The following is a 23,993-nucleotide window of genomic DNA, read 5'->3' on the forward strand; positions in this document are numbered from 1 at the left end:
ATCCGAAACTGAAACAAGAGACCCGTGACAAAAAGATGAAACAGTGGAGACAGAATATGATTGTAGAGGGACTGTTTCCAATGATGCCAGCGGGTGGTCCTCCCGCAGGGGAAAAGAAGACAGAAAAGTGTAAACATTGGGTGCCTATTGGAGAGTCGGATGATGAATTGTTAGACGACCTGTTTTTAAGAAGTCCACCTCCTTATAATGAAGGACACCGACCTTCTAGTGAAGGGGATAATTCTCGAAGACCTCCACCCCAGGAAGAGGCCAGATCTGCCAGTGTGGGAGGGGGTTGCTTCATGCCTCCCTATACCGAGAGTTTAGGTCCCGTAGATGCAAGGGATATTTATCCAAGAATGCCAGCTAGTGGGGACGCAAGATACTCCTGTGAAAGAGACTTTTGCTCTAGATCTCCCTACGAAGGTGAGGCAAGACCATCCGGTTCAGGGATGCCGTTCCTAAACCCTCCGTAGTAGGAAGAACCAAGATCCCTAGGCACAGGTACTTTGCACCCTAGACCTAGTTATGGTGAAAGACCCAGAGAGATACCTCCCACTGCCCCGAGTTGTGCTCCAACTTTAACCCCACAAGTATTACATGACAATTCCGTCGAAAGGATATTGGAGGACAGAGAACGAGAAGCACTAGCTAAGCAGAGAGCTGAGCTAGTTCAGAGGATTTCTCAGTTAAATGCAAGTCCTGAGTCTTTAACAATTCCGGTTACTATTGGACCAGTGGTTCCATTGTATGGGGACCGACAGGGAAGTCCGAGAACTCCAGTTATTACCCCAGTTGTAGCCCAACCAAGATCAGAGCCCTTAATTGTAGACGACTTAACGAGTGAATGTGAGTCTGAAGTTTCACTAATGGATCTGCCCATTAGGGAACCAGGAAAAAGGATGCAGAAAAGACATAGTCCTTTCAATGCGAGGGAGATTCAAATGGAATAAACTTCGGGTACTAAGAGTGTCACGGTAGTAACTCCTGAAGAAATTGAAAGATGGAGTCGAGAATTAGAAAAACAAACTCTTCAGTCAAAACCTCTAGATCTCTACAAACTGAGAGTAGAAATAGAAGAACTTATGGCAGGAAATGTAGGATTAGATCGATTAAATACCTACACAGAAGAAGAGCTGTTGTTTATCTGCAAGAGCCTTACTCGAAATGCCAGAGTACTCCATGAAAAACTAACTGACACTGCAGCTAGTATGGGAATGGTGTTAGCATTAAACAGCTTGAGACCCAAACTAATGCTGCATGCGCTAATTCTAACTCTAAATTATTCACCTTTTTCAGTTTGAACTGTCGTTCTTTGCCCAGACATAAAACTGAAATTTTTAATTTCTTGCTGGACAAAGCACCTGACGCATTGTTCATTACTGAAACATGGCTTCATGCAAGCTCTGGTCCGGATATGGCCACGGCTCTCCCAGACTCATATGCGATTATACGCCTTGACAGGATAAACAAAACCGGAGGAGGCATAGCAATTATTTTTAAAAAAATCTATACCTGTGAGTTTATAAACCTTCCATGTCCAGGGTGTGAAGGCGCCACCTTCAAAATTATACTCTCACCCAATTTTACCTTTTCCGGTGCACTTATTTACCGTCCACCGGGTGCTGCATCAAATTGGCTAAATAACATTTCAGAGCTTTTAGGCCCTTTTATTATGAATACTACTAATTTTACAGTCATTGGTGATCTGAATCTTCATCTGGACAATGAGCACTGTACTAAGGCTACTGAACTTATTGATGACTTTATGTCCCTCAATTTAAGTCTCAAAAACTCGGGCCCTACTCATACTGCAGGTCATTTACTGGACCCAATCTTTTCAAATATTCATAATTTAAACACATTTCCAGCTCTACCTATTCCCTGGTCAGACCATTTTCCTATCAAATTCTCTTTTCAAATGCCAACTTCCAATAACGCTCTTACGGCTCAACCCTCCATGGTGAGAAAATGGAAAAAACTCGATATTAATATTCTCAATACCTTGCTAGAAGACACAACTCCATGCACCAACTCAGGAGTACAAAATCTATCAGTTTCTATCCAATCATGGCTCTTAACAGCCATTGACTCTTGCCTCCCTAAGACCAAGCTAAAAGGCATAAACCAACGTCCACCCGCTCCGTGGTTCAATGATTCTCTAAAGCATGAAAAAACAAAATGTAAGAACGCTGAACGTCAATGGAGGAAGTCATACTCCATTGAAGCTAAAAATGATTACAAAAATCAATTAACTCAATACCAAAAGTTGTGCAGCAGAGCAAAAGCTAATTTTGTTTGCACTAAAATCACTGCAGCCTTAAATCAAGCTAAAACGCTTTTTAAAACAGTTAAAGAGCTAGCCGGCTCAAATACCTCACCAATTCCACCTGATTTAAATAAAACTCAATGCAATCAACTTGCCACATTCTTTGTCGACAAAGTTGATAAAATTTATCAGGCCATCCAACTTAATCAGAACAATCATGAAGAAGATCATTATGACGGTAATGATCCTAACAGACTATGCACTGAAGAGACCATTTTTGCTACCCTTTTGGATAAAACTGCCACCCCCACACTGAGTGCTTGGCCAACACTCAATGTTGACACTGTCACCGAACTTCTAAGCACAATAAAATCTGGATCACCAAATGACCCTCTACCTTGCCCCATCTTAAAATTACTTAGTAGGAAAGCTTTATCCACCATTACAGATCTTTTAAATAACTCCTTGCAAGAAGAATGTGTTCCTCAGGAGTGGAAGCATGCGATGATCCATCCCCTTCTAAAAAAAGCTGATGCTGACCCGAAGGTACCCGCAAACTTCCGACCAATATCTCTCCTACCCATTTTTGCCAAAATTCTAGAAAAGCATGTCCACCGTTGTCTTTCAAATTATATAATGACACATGATCTGTTACCTCCCCATCAATCCGGCTTCTGAGCAGGTTTTTCAACAGAAACCACCCTCCTAGGTGTAACAGAAAACATTCGTTCAATGATAGATAAGGGTGAAACAGTGGCACTGGTGCTGTTAGACCTCAGTGCCGCTTTTGACACTGTTTCACATGCGGTACTAATAAAAACTCTTCGCTCAATAGGCATCTGTGGCCCTGCTCTAAATTGGATCACATCCTTACTCGAAAACAGAACATTTCAAATCTTCTCTAATTCTGTGTGCTCTGATATCCATACCTTCAAACATGGAGTCCCACAAGGCTCAATTTTAAGTCCACTACTTTTTAATTTATACATGAGCCCTCTTGCTAAAATAGCTAAGGAAACGGGACTGATAATGTTCTCCTATGCTGATGATTCTCAGCTTCTCTTTTCCCTTCCACCTACAGGCAATAATGATCCTTCTACTTTAAGAGCAGGACTTACGAAAATCGCTGGATGGATGAAAAAAAACTTCTTGAAATTAAACGGTGAAAAAACCGAACTTATAATCCTGGGAAAAAATAAAGAACTTTGGGGACCCCAACACTGGCCACCGGAAATGGGCTCTCCTCCAATTCCAACTAACCAGGCCCGTAACCTAGGCTTTGTTGTTGATGACACACTTAGTATGCACCAGCAGGCCATCAAAACATCAGCCACCTGCTTTGTCATCCTGAAGTGGCTAAAGAAAATCTGCTGGATGCTACCGGATCATACTAAAAGAACTGTCATTAACGCCCTAATAACATCAAGATTAGACTACGCCAATGTGTTATACTTAGGATCCAACAAGGCCACAGTCCGCAAACTACAAACTGTGCAGAATGCAGCTGCAAGACTGTTAGGTAAAATTCCTATCCATGCACCCACTACCAAACTCATACGTGAATTGCACTGGTTAAAAATTGAGAACAGAATCAAATTCAAATCATTATGCTTCATGCATAAAATCTCAACAAATAAAGCTCCAAAATACCTATGAAGTCTGGTACAATGTTACCTTCCATCTAGGACTCTAAGATCTGCAACAGCGAATAAATTTGTTGTGCCCAAAATAAGACTATCACGCATGGGAGGCAGATCCTTCGCATACCTTGGTCCCTCCCTGTGGAACTCCATGCCACAAGCTCTGCGCTCAGAGGTTAATTACATCAGATTTAGAAAAGCCATAAAAACCTGGCTGTTCAACGTCCAGGTCAGCTGTCCAATTACCCTTCACTGAATCATAAGCGCCGGGAAACCCTTTGTTGGGTAGCTGTTTGCGCTATACAAAATAAATAAATAAATAAATGGGAATAGATATCTCGAAATCAAAACCTTTGCAAAAACCGTACAGAGCAGATTTCTCAGACAAGGATCTGGAAAACCTGAACATGTCAGGGAAGAAAGCACAGGTCAAAGAGTTATTGTCAGTATTACAGAAATGGGGAGATGTGGACAGATGGAAAGCCAGGTGGGCCAAAAAGAAAGATGAGGCTAGATCTAAACAAGTAACTCCTCAGTTTGTTCTGAAAGAAGCTGATAAACCAGAGCAGTTGTGTCCTATGCGTGAAGTGCCAGGTGGAAAATATGTACATGTCCCATGGTCCAGACAGGATATTGTGTCTTTTACAAATGATTTCCCAAAATTACGAGAGAAGCCTGTGGACTAGTACAGGCAGGTGGAAAGGTTTGTAAAGGTTCAGAAATGCCTGTGGAAAGATTTGGATGGGTTCTTTGATATCGTAGTTCCGGTAGACTTATGGACCGAGTGTAAAATAGCCATAGCATGGCCTAGTGAGGAATACCCGAGGGACTCTAGAACAGGGGAACCCTCTAAAGAAGTGATGAGAAAATATGATCAAGTGATTCAACATTTGAAGTTAAAAGTGCCCGCAAAGGAAACTGATTGGACAAAAATAGATAGAACCACGCAGGAAAGGGACGAGACTGTGCGCTCCTTTTATGAAAGACTGTTACAGGTGTTTAAAACATACAGTGGTATAGATAACATCGAGATGAAAGACATGACCCACTTCATTTACAGGTTTGTAAACGGTTTAAGACCCGAAATTTGTCAGTGGATCAAAGATAACAAAATCTGTTGGCAGTCCAAGAAAATAGACGAGGTCCTACGGTATGCAAAATACTGTGAGGACGAGATGGCAGATAAGAAAAAGGCACTCAAGGAGAAGGTGATGTGGGCAGAGGTAAAGCTCGCAGAACAACAGGAAAAGCAAATCAGTAAATTGAGTAAAAGTACCCAAAATCAAGGCCCTGGGGGTGGGGGAAAACCCAAAGTAAAAATGAGCAGAGAAGAAGCTAAAAAGAAATTCCCCTGCCACCAGTGCGGGGAAATTGGACATTGGTGAGACGAGTGTCCGTATTTACAGCATGATAATACCCAACCCCCTGATTTAATTCCACAGACGCAGAATGAAAGACCAAGAAAGACACAGCAGCAGGTAAAAACAATCCAAGTGCCCCGAGCGCCAAAACCTAATTTTAAGGGAAAATCACCGCAGGGTGACGACATAGAAATCTGGGGAGGTAATGAGAACAGAAATGCAGCAACTTCGCAGTATTTGTTAAATGATACTTTTCTCTGTGACGACGAGTACTGACGGGGCCTGAGAGGGGAGGACAAGGAGTGTGTACTTGGCGCCTCCTTGCCGGTAGACCAGTCAGGGCCATACATTGAAGGAAAGGTTGATGGAAATGATGTCACCTTTCTGTTGGACACTGGTGCTACCCGTTCTACTGTGAGAACAGCGGACGTTCCAAACCTACCCCTCTCGGGAGAAGCAATCCAGGTTGTAGGTGTATCTAATCAATTGATTAGTACCCCAGTTACTGAGCCCATGGAGATTTCAATAGGGAACTTTAAAGAAATGCATAGATTTGTCGTTTGTGACACCAGTCCAGTAAACTTACTGGGACGTGATTTGTTGTGCAAAATGAACTGTACTATCTTTTGCACACCAAAAGGCGTTGAAATTCAGACCCCAGACGAAGATGGCATCTATAAATTAATGTTAATCAGACCTGATTCAGAGATTAAACAACTGACTGTAACAGACTTACCAGAAGAACTTCAAAAGACAGTAACATCAGAAGTATGGGACTTTACTGGAAAGGATGTAGGATTAATGGCAAATGTAGATCCCATAAAAATAGCCATGAAAGAAAATGCAGTTTACCCTAATACCAAGCCTTACAGAATGAGTGCCGAAGTGAGAGCAGGAGTTGCCATTGAAATACAGAAATTACTAGAAGCAAACATCATACAAGAAGTGATGAGCAGCCCTTGTAATTCTCCAATAATTGGAATCAAGAAACCTAGTGGCAAGTACAGAGTAGTGCAGGACCTGAGAAAGGTAAACAAGATCGTTGTTCCTTGCTGTCCTATTGTCCCGAACCCCGCAGTAATCCTGTATCAGATTCCTTGGGATGCTGAGTGGTTCACCGTGATTGATCTATGTCATGCATTCTTTTCGATCCCATTGCATCCAGATAGCAAATTTCTTTTCTCATTTGCTTTCAATAGTCACGTGTATGTTTGGAATCGTGTCCCCCAAGGGAACACAGAAAGCCCCTCTATCTTTAATCAGATCCTGAAAAAATGCCTTGAATCCCTAGTCTTACCTGGAAAGTCTGTTTTGGTACAATATATAGATGACCTTTTGGTGGCGTCTAAAAGTCATAGGGATTGTGTGATTGACACCATTGCCTTGCTGAATCACCTAGGTGAAAAGGGACATAAAGTAGCCCCTGAGAAATTGCAGTTCTGTTCAAAATCAGTGAAATATCTAGGACACCAGATAGAAAAAGGCATCAGAAAAGTCACTTCAGAGAGAGTCAGTATAATTCAAAAGATGCAATTACCCCGTACTCAGAAAGAGATCAGAATGTTTCTTGGGGTTGTAGGATACTGCAGGCAATGGATTGTGGGATTCGCAGTCCTAGCAAAGCCCTTGATAAACATGACCAAAAAGGGAGCAAAGGACCCAGTTGAATGGGATGATGAAAGTTTGACAGCATTCACTAAATTGCGAGACTGCCTGTGTACAGCTCCTGCTTTGGGAATGCCTGACTATTCTAAGGAGTTTGGCCTGTTCTGTGACACACGAGACAATTGTGCATTGTCAGTCTTAACCCAGGAGCATGGGTTAATTAGACGCCCAGTGGCATATTTTTCTGCCACTTTGGATCCAGTGGCTGCTGGATTACCTGGGTGTCTGAAAGCGGTAGCTGCCACTTGCACGAGCTTAGAGCAGAGTGAATCCATTGTAATGGGACATCCTGTAACTGTGTATGTTCCACATGCAGTTGTAATTTTACTGACCCGAACAAAGACCCAGTATCTCACCCCTAGTCGGCTGACTAAATACGGGAGGATTCTCGTGGGTGCTGCAAATGTAGTTATTACTCGGTGTAATATACTGAACCCAGCCACCCTACTCCCTGACTCAATGATTGTAGAAGACCAAGGAGCAAACGAGCATGACTGCATTGACCTGACAGAATTCAGTACCAAACCCCGCCCAGACATTAAAGAAACACCTTTGCCTGTACATGATGAGCAATGGTTTGTGGATGGCTCATGTATGAGACACGAACTTGTAGGCCTAAGCGCTGCTTATGCTGTAGTCTCTTTAACCAGCATTAAAGAAGCATCATGTTTATTTGGAGTAAAGTCTGCACAAGTAGCCGAATTGATAGCATTGATAAGAGCTTGCAAATTGGGGAAGGACAAAAAAATAACAGTGTATACTGACAGTCAGTACTGTTATGGGGTTGTGCATGACTTTGGCCAATTATGGCTACAAAGAGAATTCCTGACTTCATCAGGTACTCCCATCCGGAATGGAGGGGTTGTACAAAATTTACTGGAAGCTATCCAATTACCAAAAGAATTGGCAGTAGTCAAATGTGTTGCCCATAAAAGAGGCCTTGACGCTGTATCTTTGGGAAATGATTTTGCTGACCGAGTGGCAAAACAATGTGCTATGGATCGCATGTCAATAAATATCAGACTGGGAGGGACTGGAAACAGCTGCATACTTATGATGTTTGAAGAGGTACCTACCTGGGATGAAGTGAGAGAATGGCAGCATGCTGTGCCTTGGGAAGAGAAAGAGAAGTGGAAGGAACTTGGTTGTCGACCAAGGAGTGAGGATGGTGTCATTGTGGGCCCAAAGGGTATGCCTGTGTTACCTAGACACCTGCTCTCCTCTATGGCAAGATTAATACATGGAAGTTCACACACTGGTAGAGATGCCATGGTTCTGGTGTTTCAACAGACCTGGTTTAATCTGAAGTTCAGGAAGGTAGCAGAATCACTCTGCCAGAGGTGCTTAATATGCCAACAGTTCAACGCTGGTAGAAGAACAGTAGTTGAACTGGGGAAAATTGGAAGATCAGGGGGTCCCTTTGTAAGAATTCAAATTGACTTTATCACCATGCCTCGCTGTGAGGGAAAAAGATATGTCCTTGTCATTGTCTGCCTGTTTTCAAAATGGGTGGAAGCTTACCCTGCCTCACAGAATGATGCCATAACTGTAGCCAAACTGTTACTGAAAGATTTGATACCTAGGTTTGGGGTTCCAGTCATGATTGAATCAGATAGAGGCGGACATTTTCAGAATGAGATACTGGCTCAGCTCTGTAAAGCATTTGGAATTACACAAAAGCTGCACTGTGCACATCGTCCAGAGGCTTCTGGAGTAGTCGAGCAAATAAATGGCACTATAAAATCGAGATTAGCAAAAATGTGTTATTCTACTGGCATGAATTGGATTACTGCCTTACCTCTTGTTCTGATGGGACTCAGAAGTATTCCAGATCGGAAAACAGGCCTGAGTCCCCATGAAATCCTGATGGGAAGAGTGATGAGACAAGCATGGGTACCAGGATAGAAACTGTTAAGCATTTCTGATGATTTGGTACTTGAATACTGCAAGCAACTGGGTGACCAAGTGCGTTCTATCTCTCGCCAGATTGGGGAAGACGCCGTCGCCAACCCGACAACTCCAGTTCACAAATTGGTTCCTGGTGACTGGGTTAGAATAAAGAAGCATACTCGTTCGAGTTGCCTGGAACCGAGGTGGGGAGAAAAACGCCAGATAATACTGGTGACCACGACAGCAGTGAAGTGTGCAGGCGTTCCCAAGTGGATCCATGCCAGCCATACACAGAAAGTAGTTCCAGACGAGGAACCTGGAGCTGAAGGTTGTCCAGCTGAGGGGTCTGCAGATGCCGGTCCTGAAGTAGCTGATGACGAACAACCGAGCACCAGCCAAAATGATTGGATACCCATAATCGACTTAACTGAAGACCCAATAAGAACAAGAGAGTGAAGCCAAGAAGATAGAGAGTGGAATAGAGAGGAAGAGATAGGCACAGGCGAAGACCCTCAGATCATTGAGATTCACGTCAAATCTGAGGACGAAGAGGGAGGTCAGACAGGGACAGAACAGGTGATCGATACTCCTCCACTGACTCCTGAAATTGAAAAGGGACAGACTAGAACTAGTACAAAAGTTCGAGCAGAAGAAAATCAAGAGATCGAAGTGCTTGAACAGGATCAGATAGAATTAGAAGAACGTGTTCAGGACACAAAAACAGAGACACTCGAAAGCCAAAATCAAAATTCACCTGAACCAGGCCTGCTTAGTAACCAGGCAGAAGAAATAGATACAAGACCTGGGATTAGTCAGATAGGAAGGGAAGAGACAGAGACAGAAGTGCCACAAACAAACGAAAATAAAAGAGTATTAGAAGAAAGCCAAATCACAGTGCCAGCTAAAAGACTCAAGAAAAAGAAAAATATTGAACCGGGATTTATTAAGAAACTGAGACTGAGAAGAAAAACAGTAGAAGAAAAACTTGCAGAAAGAAGGAAAAGTCCTCGAATTGCAGAACAAGCTGGAGAAAGCTCCAAAAGAAGGAGTGATCGCATAAAAAGACTGAACGAGAAATACCAAGATCCTGAATGGACATTTTTAATTTTGGAAGATTTTGAGGATCTTGATATAACTGACGAAAGTGACGGAGAACCGATTGATGATCAGTCTACAGAAGAGGAAGACGAATTAACCTGAAGTTGCACAAAGTAAGCTAACTGTGCAAAGTTACAGAGAGGGGTTGAGAAATCTTCTTCTGAACGAAAATGTCTGATTCAAACGTGAATGGAAGGCCTAGACGCAGTTGTTGCAAAACATGCTGCAAAGTATGTATATGTAGTATAGCTATAGTGATAATAATTTGGATAGGACTAACAGTTTTCATTCCTTTTATGGTAAGCAAAAATACTAATATTGACCCTACTCAGACTGTGACCACTGACACTGAAGAACTGACAACACGAAGTGTAGAAAGACGTGAAAAAGCACTCAGACAAACAAAACGAGACTTAGAAGCATCAGATGAGGAAGGACTACATTACCATGGAGTTAGAAACCAGACACAATTTAATGTTTTCGCTAATCTTTTAGTGCACTATGTAGAAACTATGGAAATAGAAGACTGCTATGTCTGCATGAAGCTACCTACTTCTGTAGCTGAAGGCGTGACTTATCATCACCTACCTTTGACCTATGGAATTTCCTGTAGCATATTAGCTAGTTTATTTTACAAAAGAGGACCATTACAGTATTACTATTCTAGTTCTGACGTGATATTTTCTGAACTTCCTATACGTGGAAATCTGAATCCTGTACATACCAAAAGTGACGTTACACGTTATATGGGAGAATACTTTCTGACTATAGGTACCATAGACTTAAATGAAGCACACAGAGACAACTTGACCTGTTCATTACATGAACAAGAATTTTTTTTTTTAAATATGGCAGAGAAAAGAAGGGAGAGTTTCCAAAGAAAGGCAAATGACAAGAGACAGAAAACTCCTAAATGGGCTGAAAATATGGAAGGCACCTCAAATGGTGGGAGTGGTCCTGCTCTGTTGCTGGATTTCGAAAGGAAAGGGAAACTTTGTCTTCATCGCGAGAAGACTAGTTATTATAATAACATTTTCATTGGTTCCAGTCAATGTGAACACAATTACAAGGTAATTGGAGGTTGGGGTTTCAAAAATGGGTCAGAACCTGTGTTTCCCGGAATTTATTATATATGTGGAAACAAGGCTTATTTCAAATTGCCGGATCACTGGTATGGAAGCTGCTACTTTGGCATTGGTTTCCCGAAAATATACCATGTGAAAGAAATTGCTGGAAGCAATGAAAACACTAATGGCTTAGTGCGTAGTAGAAGAGAAAGTGTAGGTGAAATAATGGGTAGTATTTTTAGTGCACTGATACCTGGAGTGGGAGTGGTTCTGAACACTCACAGAATTTGCAAATTATCCACAATAGTGGATGTGTTGTCTACTGACACAGCTCATGGATTCCTGCTGGTCAATACCGAAATGGTTGCGATCAGATCAATGGTTTTGTAGAACAGACTTGCTCTAGACACTTTATTAGCAAAAGAGGGCGGAGTCTGCCGGATGCTGAAGGCGCAACATTGTTGCACTTACATACCGGACAAAAGTGTACAGATCAAAAGATATGTGAAAAACATTACTAATTTGGAAAAGGAACTCAAACCACTGGAGGTTGACAGTGCCTGGAAGAGACTTGTAGATGGTCTCTCCAATGTAGGTCATTGGTTTGCCAATTTAGGTAGAAATGTATTGTTTAAGGTACTGATGCCAATTGGAGTGATAGGTCTCCTCATACTCCTCATATTCGCCTGTTGCAAATGTCGCAAACACACGAAGAAGTACACGGTGGATAGAAGAGGTGTGAAACGGAGTGTGGATGAGCTTGAACTGGAAGAAATGAATAATCAGATTTACAAAAAGGTGAAAAATTCTCACCCTGATAAAGATGTGAAAGAGAAATTGAATCGCTTGCTGGAAGAGATTGAGATGCATAAGGTGTGAGAAAAGTTGGCATCTGGTTCCATTTTTGTTTGTGATGATAGTAAATATCATCAAAGAGGGGATTGATAGAGCAAGAATTTGCATGTTACGCAACTTGCTTGAGTCATGAACCTCGAATCTGTCATAACCCGGTAACAAAAATTGTATGTTGTACTAATTTCCTTTATTTTTACTATATACATGTATCCTAGGGATGCTTGCCTATGTGTTTTACTAATACGATTAATTTGTGTTTCTAAAAATGGCCGCCGTTTAGAATATTGCTTCTGCGCATGCGTTAGTCACACTCACGTGACGTGACGTAGTTGTGATTTGGAGGGAAAGGGTGCGCATGCGTAATAGCCACAAGGTGTCTGCTTGTGTAGTAACATGGTGAAGCTTGTGCAGATGCTCTTGTGTTATTGTGTATTGCACTAATAAGTACTTGCATAGTATATTTTTTTAGTGATAATTCATAAGTACACAATCATGTTATGTAGTTTATTAATTTATTTCTATGTTTTAATTTGTTTTCGCTTACTTTTCATGTACCGTGATAACTGGGGGGTCTGAGTGAGCCGAGAACCGTTTGGAAGGTCCTTCTGCGCATGTCGCGCAGCCAGAAAAAAGTGTCCTTGAACAGTGGAACTCAGCCAGCTGGCAGAGACGGACAAGATGCTCCTGAAAAACTGACCTGCGACCCAGCAGGACGGAGTTGTCTGTGCCCAAATCGACACATTTGTTAATAATCCATTGTATTCCACTGACTTGTCTCATGAGAACCCCAATCTTGCTAGGCGGTACCCAAGAATGCAAATGTGAGCTTGTAGAAGTAAATTCTGATTGGTGTGTTAACCTAGCCTACTTTGGGACCAATCGAAATTGGGGATTCTGACACTTTGCAACATTTGGGGGTGGTACACTGACCCGAAAACAGTATATCTAGCCTAGGTTTAGCTATAGAATTTGTCCGACTTGTCTGAATAGCTGACCTGTCACTGACCCAACGCACTCAATAGATGACTGAATTTACAGAGCGCTGCGGAGCACTCTGTCCGAAATTGACCATAGACTTTAAAGGTTTTACTAAACCTTAAGTGCTGGCGGAGCACTTTGCTGAGGAGTTCGCTAACCCAATCGGGGTTCTGACTGATAGCTGCAGAGAGGGTGGAGCGCAGGCGTTGCTTCCGAACTGCGGGTGCTGGTCGTGCCTTGGTGGTCCTGTCCTGATCCTAATCTGGGTTTCCTGTCCTGTCCTGGGGTGTCCATTCTGCACCTGCTGTCCCATTGATGACTGCTATTCCTTGGGGTATTTCCTGTCCTTGACTGATCCGTGGCCAGGGTTGGTTTTCACACCATTCTAGGTAAATATATAGATAGGGTTGAGAACTCTATACTGCACCTTTCTATTTTCTGTCTTTGCTTCAATAAAGACATACCTTTGCACATGTTATATTTTCCATGCTTTCCGCAGTCTGTTATATGAAAACCTATTGCCTTTTATTCTCATAGTATGTTTCTATGTTACCTTACCTTTCAGAGCACAATTCTTCCCCATACTGTTTATGAATTTAGATGTGATTTATATTTTCTCCTGAATTCTATTCTTGAAATAATCATATTAGAATATTAGCGTGTTTCACTCTTACCCTTTTTTGATAGATGTATAGGATTCCTAAATTTCCACTCATTTTCATGACGTATGTCCCAATAGTATAATTCTAGTACATACGAATAGCTTGCTCATTTATAGATGTCTATTCTTGAATTTCAGTTTAAGTCTACTTAGCGTGTTCCCTGTCACTCTATTTACAAACTTAAATGATTACCCTTACACTATTCTTGTATGGTTATGTGCTTTTTGTTATCTTGATTATTGATTGCCTTTTAACTGTAAGCCTAATACTCGCAGATACCGATTACTAGATAAAACCTTTAAACTTTCCAGTTGTCCGTGGTCATTTTATGAAAATCAAAGGTATTTTAAAGTTGGGTTTTGTATTTTGCCTGCCTTTCTTCACAGCTAGCTCCCTGATCCATTGTGGTCATAGGTACCCGTAACGGTGGATGGTAAGTCGGGTACACTAGAATACAACAGGAAGGAATCACGGTGCTGATGGTAGATTGTGAGGTCGCCTGATTAATGTTTATGGTGAATTGAAATTTATGGGCCCAAAAACTATATGGTGAAATTATTGGTCAGGTGACCCCCGATCTCTATCAGGTGCATTACTGATTATAGTAGATCCACGCGTTTTAAAACAAGTTTAAACTGGTTTTAATTAAAGGATGTTAGTTTAACAAAATTTAGTTGTAGATCAAACTTTGGTTTAATCTGTGTATGATGAATTCTATTGACTATCAAAAAAAAAGTAGGTGAATATTTATGTCATATAAACGTTATATGTATGGAATATTTTTGATTGTTTAATGGACCATGATCTAAATAAACTTTTACTTTTACTACTTGAGCAAGAACTCCAATTGTGAGGTCGGACTGGGGCTTTGTTGAGATTAGGCCCATTTTGAGGTCTCCTGATCAACTGGATTAGTGCAGATGGGAATTATAAGTACATGGTACTTTGGGGCATTGTAAGCAACAGACGTCAGTGACCATTTAATGAGATTGTGCTGTTAGGCTTAATACATTATTCACAAAAATGTTGTTACCTGCTTCCGAGAGGCGCACCCCATCAGGGAGATGTAACCATGTGGGCTGCACGCTAGCCTAGCTGTCTTCAGGGATTTTGAGATTTTCTGCTCAGGCGCTATGTGGGTTCGGTAAGTATCAGAGCAGACAACCCTCCCTGCCACGCCTGCATTGGCACTATGTGTGACCATGCAATCGTTGCATCTGGGAAATGCTTCGCCAACCTCATTACCTCTGCAACTAGTGAAACAAACAAGCCTATATACCCTTGCGCCACTAAATTATTGCGCCCCAAATGCCTTATCGGCAGGAATGGGGGTACCATTCTTCCAAGGGCACCACCAGAAAGGAGAATTACAAGGCGCCTCCAGCTAGAATAAGTAGAGCTTAGCAAAAATCCCCCCTCCCAGTTTCAGAGATCCAGAGGTTGAGCCACCTATGCTTCTGTAGCAGTCTCTAACACCCCCAGCCAATTGAAGCAGCAGCTGGCATCAGCAGCAGAGATCCAGGCAAGAGCAAAGATGCTAACTGCCTGCAGTGGCACCTGGTGTCTGCTGGAGGCGGCAGTGCTCATGGCGTGGAGGGCAGAAACAAATAGCCCAATCCCTACTTCGTTTCAACTGTTGACCTTCTTGACCAGAGGCCATGCCCATCAGGTCCTCTTGACGTTGTGAGATCTGCCTGGGGCCCTTGGCTCCACAAGGAAGATGGCGGGCCATGCCCTACCTTGGTGCATTGCCTGTTGCCTTACCATCTTGCCCCGCTACACCGTGCATGATGTGGACTATCCCCATTCTGGTTGAGAGCCTCCGGGAAGTGATGCTACCAGTGGTCTTCTTCCTGTTGCTTCGTGTGGACAGGCTATAGTCTTCGATATGTGGGTTTTCCAGCCAATGGGTCTCCTGTGAGAGGCATCTCGGCCTCCCCTGAACTGAATGGGATGGTTGATGTGTTTGGTGGAATATGATTTTTGGATGAGGATAATTTGTATTTCGCCTTATAACATGAAGGTTGTCCAGTTGCTGCATATTATCTACCTTTAAACTGAATTAACAGAACAGTGTTGTGTGACCAAGGCCAACATCTTGCTTCACAGCAGACAACGAGTGCATTGAAAAGAATGAGTGGAAGTTTAGATTGTTGGGACATTCAAGGGCAAATGAGTCTACTTGGATTCGTGGGCTCTGGGAACCACTATCTGTATTACAATCTTCTTTTTTTATTTTTTTATGTCAACATAAATTCAGCAGGAATGTACAACAATTAAAATGGCAAGAGGCATCAGAATTGCAAAATGTTTGAGTGCTTAAAAATATTATACCCCAGGCAACTCAAAAGTAGTACGATTCATACTTAATGCCCCCGCAAGATGAGAAAAAAGTAGCCCCACTTTCTACAGTGCGAACAAGTAACACCAAGTCAACTATATATTTTTTAAATATGTATTCATTAGAAATAAAAAAAACATGAATATAATAGTAACAACACAGAATAAAAAGTAGAACAAGGTGAGAGACTGGGTCTCTGAGTACAGGTTCTTAAATAGCTTGTGCTTACAGTACAGGGAGTTCTGAGGGTTCAATCACCAGAGTTATGATGGTGTGGAGAAAAGGGAGAAGCACAGAAAACAGTTCCAAAATTAGAACATTATCTCCCTGGAATATCAAATAAAAACTATTTACGCAGAAGGCTTAGGCCTATCTTGAAATTGGCGCTGTCCAGCTGGTTGAACCAGAGTAAGAGTGTCTCATACTAAGAACTGAGACTATCTCCTCTTCGGATAACACGAATCCTTGAAATGATGCTGAAGCGGGCATCTGGGCTGTATGCATGGCATGAAGATTCAAGCGCTTTTCTACCTTCCATTGCTCCGTTTGCTCTCCTTGCACACACTGATGCTGTTGTGTCGACGTGGAGTATCTTACAACAGTGAACATTGCTCGTTCCTCTGTCAGTGAAGCGAGTATGTTGTCATCATTCACATCTCACTCTTTGAAGAGCTTAAAGTTTTGGATGGCCCTTTGGTCTGCCTGGCTCCTCACCGTCACCTGGTCGTTCGCGTTCTGCGAGGTGCTGATGTACCATCTCGGGCAAGCAGCGGACTCGAAGGTGCAACTGGTGCCACTGCCGGTCAAGTCTGCCTTGAAGAAAAGGAAGTGCAGCAAGTTGCTCTTGATGTTGATCAATGTGGAGTTCACTTCCTTGGGAGCAGAAAAAGAGAAGTGTGTTAACTAGGTGTAGAGTAAAATCCCTCAGATTGGTGGGGTTAGGTTAGTCAACAGGCCGGGAATGTATGGAATTTGTTCCTCGAGGTGAAGAAAGGGCTTTGGACACCTGCGGCTTGAACCACCAAGTGCAGGGAGGTTTTTAGGGTACATGAAATGTGGACCTTGAGGTGCTGAGAGTGAACCGAGGAGGTAACATGTGGCCCTCAAGGTGTATCAGAGGTGGGCACCTGAACCTTTGAACTCGGTGTGGTGAGAAGGCTTGGGCAGAAGAGGTGTGGGCTTCCATGCGCTGGATTGTGGGGCAGCAAAGTCTATGCCTCAAGATGCGAAAGCAGATGCCCAAAGCACAAACCTCAAGATGAGGATTAGAAGGGCAGGCCCTCAAAGCTAGGAAGAGATTATAGGGAACCTGAGGTTTGAGCTAAGGATGCAGATGAGGCAAGACCATGAAGTGTGGTGCTAAGATTTGGAAAGACTCCCCTTAAGAGTGGACCTCGTGGTGCAGTGTATTGCCCGTGGACCCTGAAGTGTAGACCATCTGTTGTTGTGAAGAATGACTACCAGGTGGTGGAGAATGACTACCAGGTGCTGAAGAAAGGGGACACCTTATATTGCATGTCTCAACAGTTGCTGCATTGTCTCTGGCACCTCACCTTTGGCCCACCAGATTCTAGAAGCAAAGTGCACAGCTGATGTCCGCAACTCCAGAAGCAGTGAGGCTGGGGCAGAACGAGTGGGACACTCAGTGACAGGGTGGTAAGGTTCCTAAATATATCCCGGAGGGGTGCAATTTGGGCACAGGTGGAGCTGCCAGACTTGAATAATACAGCAGACACACAAATGATGGACAGAATTCAGAGCAAAACAAGCATTCACCCCCAGTCAACAGATCTGGGTTAAATCCATCGGTTTTTTTCTCACTATGCCACCCCAGTTTAGACCCAGCCATGTGCAAATCAGTCTTGACCCTGTTCCTCATGGGAACAGTCCAGCCTTAACTGCCAAGCCAGGTCCTCCCTGGACTAGACACAAACATCCTGGGACTGGTTTCGGGGTATTACCCCTCAACAGCCAGGCTAGCTTGAATCAGTGAACCCAGGACCCACATCTGGGTATACATGGCGCAATTAGGGCGAGAAAGCAGAAGACGCACACATTTTGCATTTGTCACCCGATGTGGGAAGGGTATGCCCAGACGTGGGTCCCTTGCTCGCTACGCAACCAGATTCAAGTTAGCCTGGCTGATGAGGGGTGAACCCCTGAAACCGGTCCCAGGATGTTTTTTTCTGGTCCAGGGAGGGCCTGGCAGTTAGTGCTGGGCTGTTCTCATAGGGAGCAGGGTCAAGACTGATTTGCATATGGCTGGGTCTAAACTGGAGCAGTATGATGTGCCAAAAAACAATAGATTTAACCCAGATCTGTGACTGGCATGAATGTTTGATTCAGCATTCCGTTCATCCTCTATTCTTATAGACTTGAATCATTCTGCATTACATTTTTTGATCTCAATACAATGCAAGTCCCAAGTGAGTTTGTGTTTTCTGTTTGGCAAACAAAAAAGCTCAAGACCAAACTGCAAATCTACTAGGACAAGCTGCTGCAACCCTTGGCTAAGTGTCAGGGTCAGGTTTCAGGGTTTCATCTAGTCCTCAGAAAGCAGTTTGGTTACAGAGGATGAACATAGCCTATGGGAGCAGACACTCTGCTCCATTTTGTTTCCATTTATAGAGCACCGTGTTATACCCAAAGGTGTGTCCTCGCAGTGGAAACCACTCTCCTGTAGGGAGCAGGAAAGAAAGAAGCCTAGAAACTAAACAGAGCAAAGATGCAAATAAGAGACTCAAGGATGGAAAAGCCAAGTTTTTAATCTTTTACGGAAGGTGATCTCCGAGGGCTGAGCTCGCAAGGAGACAGGTAAGGAGTTCCACTTTTTGGCTGCCAAGTAGCCAAAAGAGCGCACTCCCATTCTGGCCCTTTGAACTTTGGGAATTTGACCAGATGAGCTCCAGTCCATCTCAAATTGCTGGCAGCATGATAAGACATTAGCATATGATGAAGATAGCTAGGGCCTTTTCCGTGCAAAATTCGGTGACAATAGCACAAAGCTTTGTAGAATATTCTTTTTTCTACTGGCAACAAGTGGAGGGTGTCCAGAGCTCTGGCAGAAGAGGCTCTTCTGGGGAGATTGAGAACCAGACGTACAGCTGCATTTTGAATGTGTTGCAGTTTATTCAGAAATGTTTTGTGCTGCTCCTAAGTAAAGCCTGTTTCCATAGTCCAACTGAGATGTGACAAGGGCATTTACTAATGTTTTCTTCGCCGATAGAGGAAGTAAGTCTAAGATTTTTCATAGGACTTTGAGGGCATTTTCAGAAAACCTTCTTGATATGGGTCTCAAATGAGAGTTTAGGGTAAAACCTGACTCCAAGATTGTTAGTTTCCTCCTTAGGGGATGGGGTTGGGCCCAAAGTCTGCGGCCACCATGCTGAGGACCAATTGAGGGGGCCTTCCCCACAATCAGTACCTCAGTTTTACAGCCATTTAATTTAAGGCAGTAATTAGTCATCCAGGTGGCAAGCTCGCTCAAGCAGGAAGAAAACTGATTGGCTGCTTCCTCCGAGTTTTGAGATAAGGCGACAATTGGTTGCGTGTCATCCACATAGGAAACAATGGTGACTTTATATATTTCAACAATCCCTGCCAAGGGTCCAATGTATAGATTGAAAAGAGTAGGGCTCAGTATTGAGCCCTGTGGGACTCCTTGTGAAAGTTTAATGTTTTTTTAAATATGCGGGTGCTGCGAAACTTTGAACCTGCGAGCATGAAGAAAGGAGGTCAGCCAACACAGAGCTGAACCCTCGATCCCACAGAGACTTAATCTCTGAAAGAGCACGTTATGGGAGACGGTGTCAAAGGCTGCACTGAGGCCCAACAGGACCAGTGCAGCAGTCTGACCATCATCGGTGCACTTACGCAAGGTCTTAGTTGTGGGGAGTAACACCGACTCCGTAGAGTGGGCGGCTTGAAAACCTGATTGCGAAAGATGGAATAAGTTGTTTCGATTGATATGGGCAACCAGTTGGAAGTTCACCATTTTCTCTGCAATTTGGGAAAAATAAGGCTGGAGCAAAATGGGGCGAAGATTATCTAACAAACCTGGGTCGGCAGAAGGTTTTTTCTTTAGCGGGAGAACAATGGCCTGTTTCCATTTCAGTGGGAGATCTAGGAGAGGCTGTGCATAGGGCAGGATAGCATCAAACCGTTGCCTTAAGATTTTGGGCGAAGCTGGGTCCAATGGGGAACCGGATTTGATGCTCAAGGCCAGACCTATAAGATCCTCCAACATAGGTGATCTAAATTCTGAGAGTGCGATACCCTCAAACAGGGTATTATTGGGGAATTGGGACAGGTGCCATTGCGAGAATCGGATGGAAAAGCATCATAGATTATTGCTACTTTCATAGCAAAGAAGTCAGCAATCTTGTTACAATTCTCCAAAGAGCTGGGAGCGGGGGCCACAGTTCGCTCCAGTGAGGATAAGGATTTAAAAATCGAAGTTCTTTAGAGGAGTTTTCGGCTTGCTATATTTTATTTGTATAGTAAACACCACAAGTTTTCCTAATAAGAGCATAATATATTTTTAGCTCATTCTTATATACAGTTTTATTAATGTTGGAAAAATCCCTCCTCCATTGGTGCTCCAAGCACTTACAGGAGGTTTTGGCTGTCATCGGGTCTTCATTAAACCAAGGCGCGGAGTTAGTTTGCCTCTGAGTAGTGTTGGTTGTCCATGGGGCAATTACATCCAACGCTTCTAAGATCCACTTTATAACAGCCGAATTGGCTGAGTTAATATCATCTTCCAGTTGGGGATAGGTCTGCTGGAGAGTTTGTATGAAACTATCCATGTTGAACCTAGACCATTTCCTACAAACTACTTTCTGGCAGGTCCTGGCGTGAGGGGGGGATCTGGCCAAAGGGGTGGAAAAGGCCACCAGATGATGGTCCGACGAAGGGATTGCAATCGGGGTCTCAACTTCGATATCAGGACAGTTAGAGAGGATAGGGTCTAATATTTGGCACAACTGATGTGTGAGAAGATTGGTTTTCAGATTTAACGTCATGGTAGGTAGTTCCTGACATAAGGACTGCGCTTCCACGTTTGTGTTAGGGTCAAAATGTAGGTTATGATCACCAAAAAGAATCAAATTGTTGTGGCACAAAGCTAATTGAACCACATTTTCCATGAGGCTTCGTTATAAAGTTGTCCGCCGGACCAGGAGGATGGTAGATAAAAAAAACTGGCTATCGCATAGTCATCTACAGCAGCAATGGTGAGGGAGATAGCTTCACAGTTATCAATATTAGCTGCTTTAACAGTGCATTTAAGGGAGAGTTTATGAATAATAGCTATCCCTCGGCCTCGCTTTATTGGGCGGTCATACCTTAAAATGCCATAATCTTGGGGTAGGGCTTCTAGAATCTCTGGGGTTGAGGACTCATTCAGCCAAGTTTCAGTGAGAAACAAGGCATCCAGTTGTTTGTCGACAAACATTCATACATTTCACATTTGTTTACTTAGTAACCTGCTGTTGTTGAGTAGGTACTTAAGTTTATGCTTACTAATAGAGGATTTCTTAGGCAGGGTCTGATTGAATGTGCAGTGTATCCATCTTTCCATCTCTCACAAGAGGCCGGATGTCGTTTACCGGCTCACTGGGATTAGTGCTAAAACTGCACCAGGGCCATTTGGAAAGGGGTTTTATCCCACCTAGCGCTCCTCAGTACAGAGAGAGATCTTGTGCTGCTAAGGAAATGGGGAGAGAAGGAACTGCTTCGATGAATTGGGAACACATGAAATGTGGGCCTTAAGGTACAGTATGGCAAGGAGACAGGTGAATTTTGGACTCTGAGCTACAGACATGACCACTGCAATTATGCAGCATTAGAGGATATGAAAAGGGACAACAGAAACAAAAACGGAGGCTCCAGTTGCCCTACGCGTGTGCTGGCGAGGTGCTGTGACTGTGGGGGGAGCGGGGGGGGGGGAGGGGCCTAAACAGGTCCGGGGACCCCCCATTTCCATTGCGTTGCCCCAGAATCGCATGAAACCGCTTCAGGAGAAACGCCTGCATTAGCCAATGGGTGAGGGCGGGTCCTACGTGCGTCACCAGCGCTGGCCCGCCCCGCCGTGAAAGTGCACCGGGGACTGGCACAACCCCCATATTGGCGGCGTGACCGAGTTCCCAGTTGCACTTTGTGATAATGCAACTGTAAAACATGCAGCAATAAAAGGCAAATTATGTGCTACTATGTGGAACATTCAGTGGCAGTATTATTTTGTTACTATGAGCCTGATTCATATCTTGGCGGATGGAAAACTCTGTCACAAGTGCCCTGTCGATATAATCCACTTGTAATACGGCGGAGGGGTTATCCGTCATGTTTGTGATCGAGTATCCCATTATCCAATATCTAAATCAGGCCCTATGTCTTTTTAAAACAAATTAGTACGCTCTGGGTATATCTTTCACCTCATTTGTACCAGCCAAACAACTGAAAACAGCAACTAAAAGATGAACAGCTAACCTTTGAAAAGGGCCTGCCACAGAAAGGTCTGCCAATGCAAGGCACCAAGTGTGGCAGTGTTTGATCCATTTGTGCTAGAAACAAAAGCTTTCTTTGTTGAAATCTGTAGGTTTTGAAGCCGTTAGTGGATTATGTGGCAAATCCAGTAAAACCTCTAATCACGCAGAAAATCCACTGGCTACAGAATCTCATCATTCTTGTGGTTTTGCGAGCTGAGAAGCACTCTAAGTATGAGCATTAAAGTGCACAGGGGTGGAGGTATTGTGGCAGTCACTCGTGAGCATCAGTCACACAGGGGCAGGAATTGTGAAACACCCTCCGCTCCCTGCTCACCTCCAGCCGGAGCTCAGGTTGCCCGCCCACCATCATGCAGGATAGATGGAGCTTCTTTCCCACAATTCCCAGGGTCACGGGCAACTTCCTGTTGCTTGGTGGCGGAAGTGATTTGTAGGAGGTCATGTTCAACTTGACTGCAGGTTTAGAAAGAAGAGATGGGGTTAATGGCAATCACGCTAGTCACCCTCCATTTAGACCATGATTACAAGTGGCCAGTTAATTTCCCTTCCCTAGAAATACTGTTACCTGAGGTCTTTGTAATTCCAAGGGCAGGGACATAATGGTGGTAAATCTGTCACCGGACACATTGGAATTTGTGGCCCACTCTAAAGAAGGCCTTGGAGAAGTGATGTCACAGCTTCATATAGTGAATGGGGTGCTCATAATACGTCACTGTATGCCGCCATTAGGCACACTAGGGACTCTAAATTGCAAACCTAGTATTCCTACTTCAAATTCTGTCACTTACAATTGAAGGGTGGTACAAATTGGTATTTATATCTTTCCTCCCCACTCCTCATCAAACACCGCTTTTCATAGCCATAACTTGATGCTCACCTTGCCGGGAGGTATTGGGGCCCTGCAGATAGACGGCCACCAGCTGGGCCTGATCCGAGAACTCCTGCAGCAGCATGGTTTTGTTGGCTGTGTCGGTGATCCGGTATTGAGTGCATGATGAGAACCGGTAATCCGACTGTGCCATGGACGTGTCCTCACACGTTTGGTAGGGGATGTCTTCTGGAAAGAAGTGGCAGGTGGTTAATATGGTGCACAGCAGAGGGATTTGACCTGTATTTGGGATCTAGGAAGTTGCGCTGAATCTTTCCAACCCCAGTTGACTTTGGAGTTCCTTTGCCCTTTGTAGAAAGAAATTCCTCTGGCTGGGAAGGGCCCCATGAGTTGAGGGTGGAGCCTCTATAGGGACTCAAAGGAACTTCCTTGGATGCAGGAAGTAGGCCCTTCTGGACCAGAAACTTGATCCATTGGGCCATAAAGGAAGCCCTTCAGGGGTAGGAAAAACATAATGTTGGTGCAAGAGGGAGGACTTGTGCTGCAATTCCTCTCCTCAAGTAAGTTTTTTAGGTTTTGCCTGCAAGTGCGCACGTAGTGCGCATGCGCTAAAAAACCTTATGAGTTCTATGTGGGATCGATGACCCGCCTCTGTCTCCCATTGGCTAGCTCCATAAATGGAGGCTAGCCATTGGGAGACAGAGGCTGTCAATCACGCTTTCTCGTGAAAACGCGATTCGGGGGCGTTTCTCTGGCTTTTTTTAAGTCCCGCCCCTTTGTCCTGGGCCGCGCTGTGATTGGCTGGCCGGCCCGGGACCTGACTTGTTTCCTC

General features: G+C 43.8%; 1 protein-coding gene across 2 annotated transcripts in view; it reads right to left on the reverse strand.

Moving 5' to 3' along the window:
* Positions 1-15,701: 15,701 nt before the first annotated feature.
* LOC144791969 (interleukin-1 receptor antagonist protein-like) overlaps positions 15,702-23,993 on the reverse strand; it is a 63,755-nt gene continuing 55,463 nt past the window's right edge. The window contains exons 5-7 of one of the 2 annotated variants that reach the window (XM_078666829.1): positions 23,210-23,389; positions 22,649-22,785; positions 15,702-16,699 (exon numbers count right to left, since the gene is read on the reverse strand). In XM_078666829.1, coding sequence (XP_078522955.1) covers positions 16,484-16,699; positions 22,649-22,785; positions 23,210-23,389 — 533 coding nt within the window. In that variant the 3' untranslated portion in view covers positions 15,702-16,483. The remainder of the gene's footprint in view (positions 16,700-22,648; positions 22,786-23,209; positions 23,390-23,993) is intronic. The other variant, XM_078666830.1, reaches the window with a different exon arrangement.

Source organism: Lissotriton helveticus, chromosome 11 (genome assembly GCF_964261635.1).
Source record: "Lissotriton helveticus chromosome 11, aLisHel1.1, whole genome shotgun sequence".
NCBI classification, from domain to species: domain Eukaryota; kingdom Metazoa; phylum Chordata; class Amphibia; order Caudata; family Salamandridae; genus Lissotriton; species Lissotriton helveticus.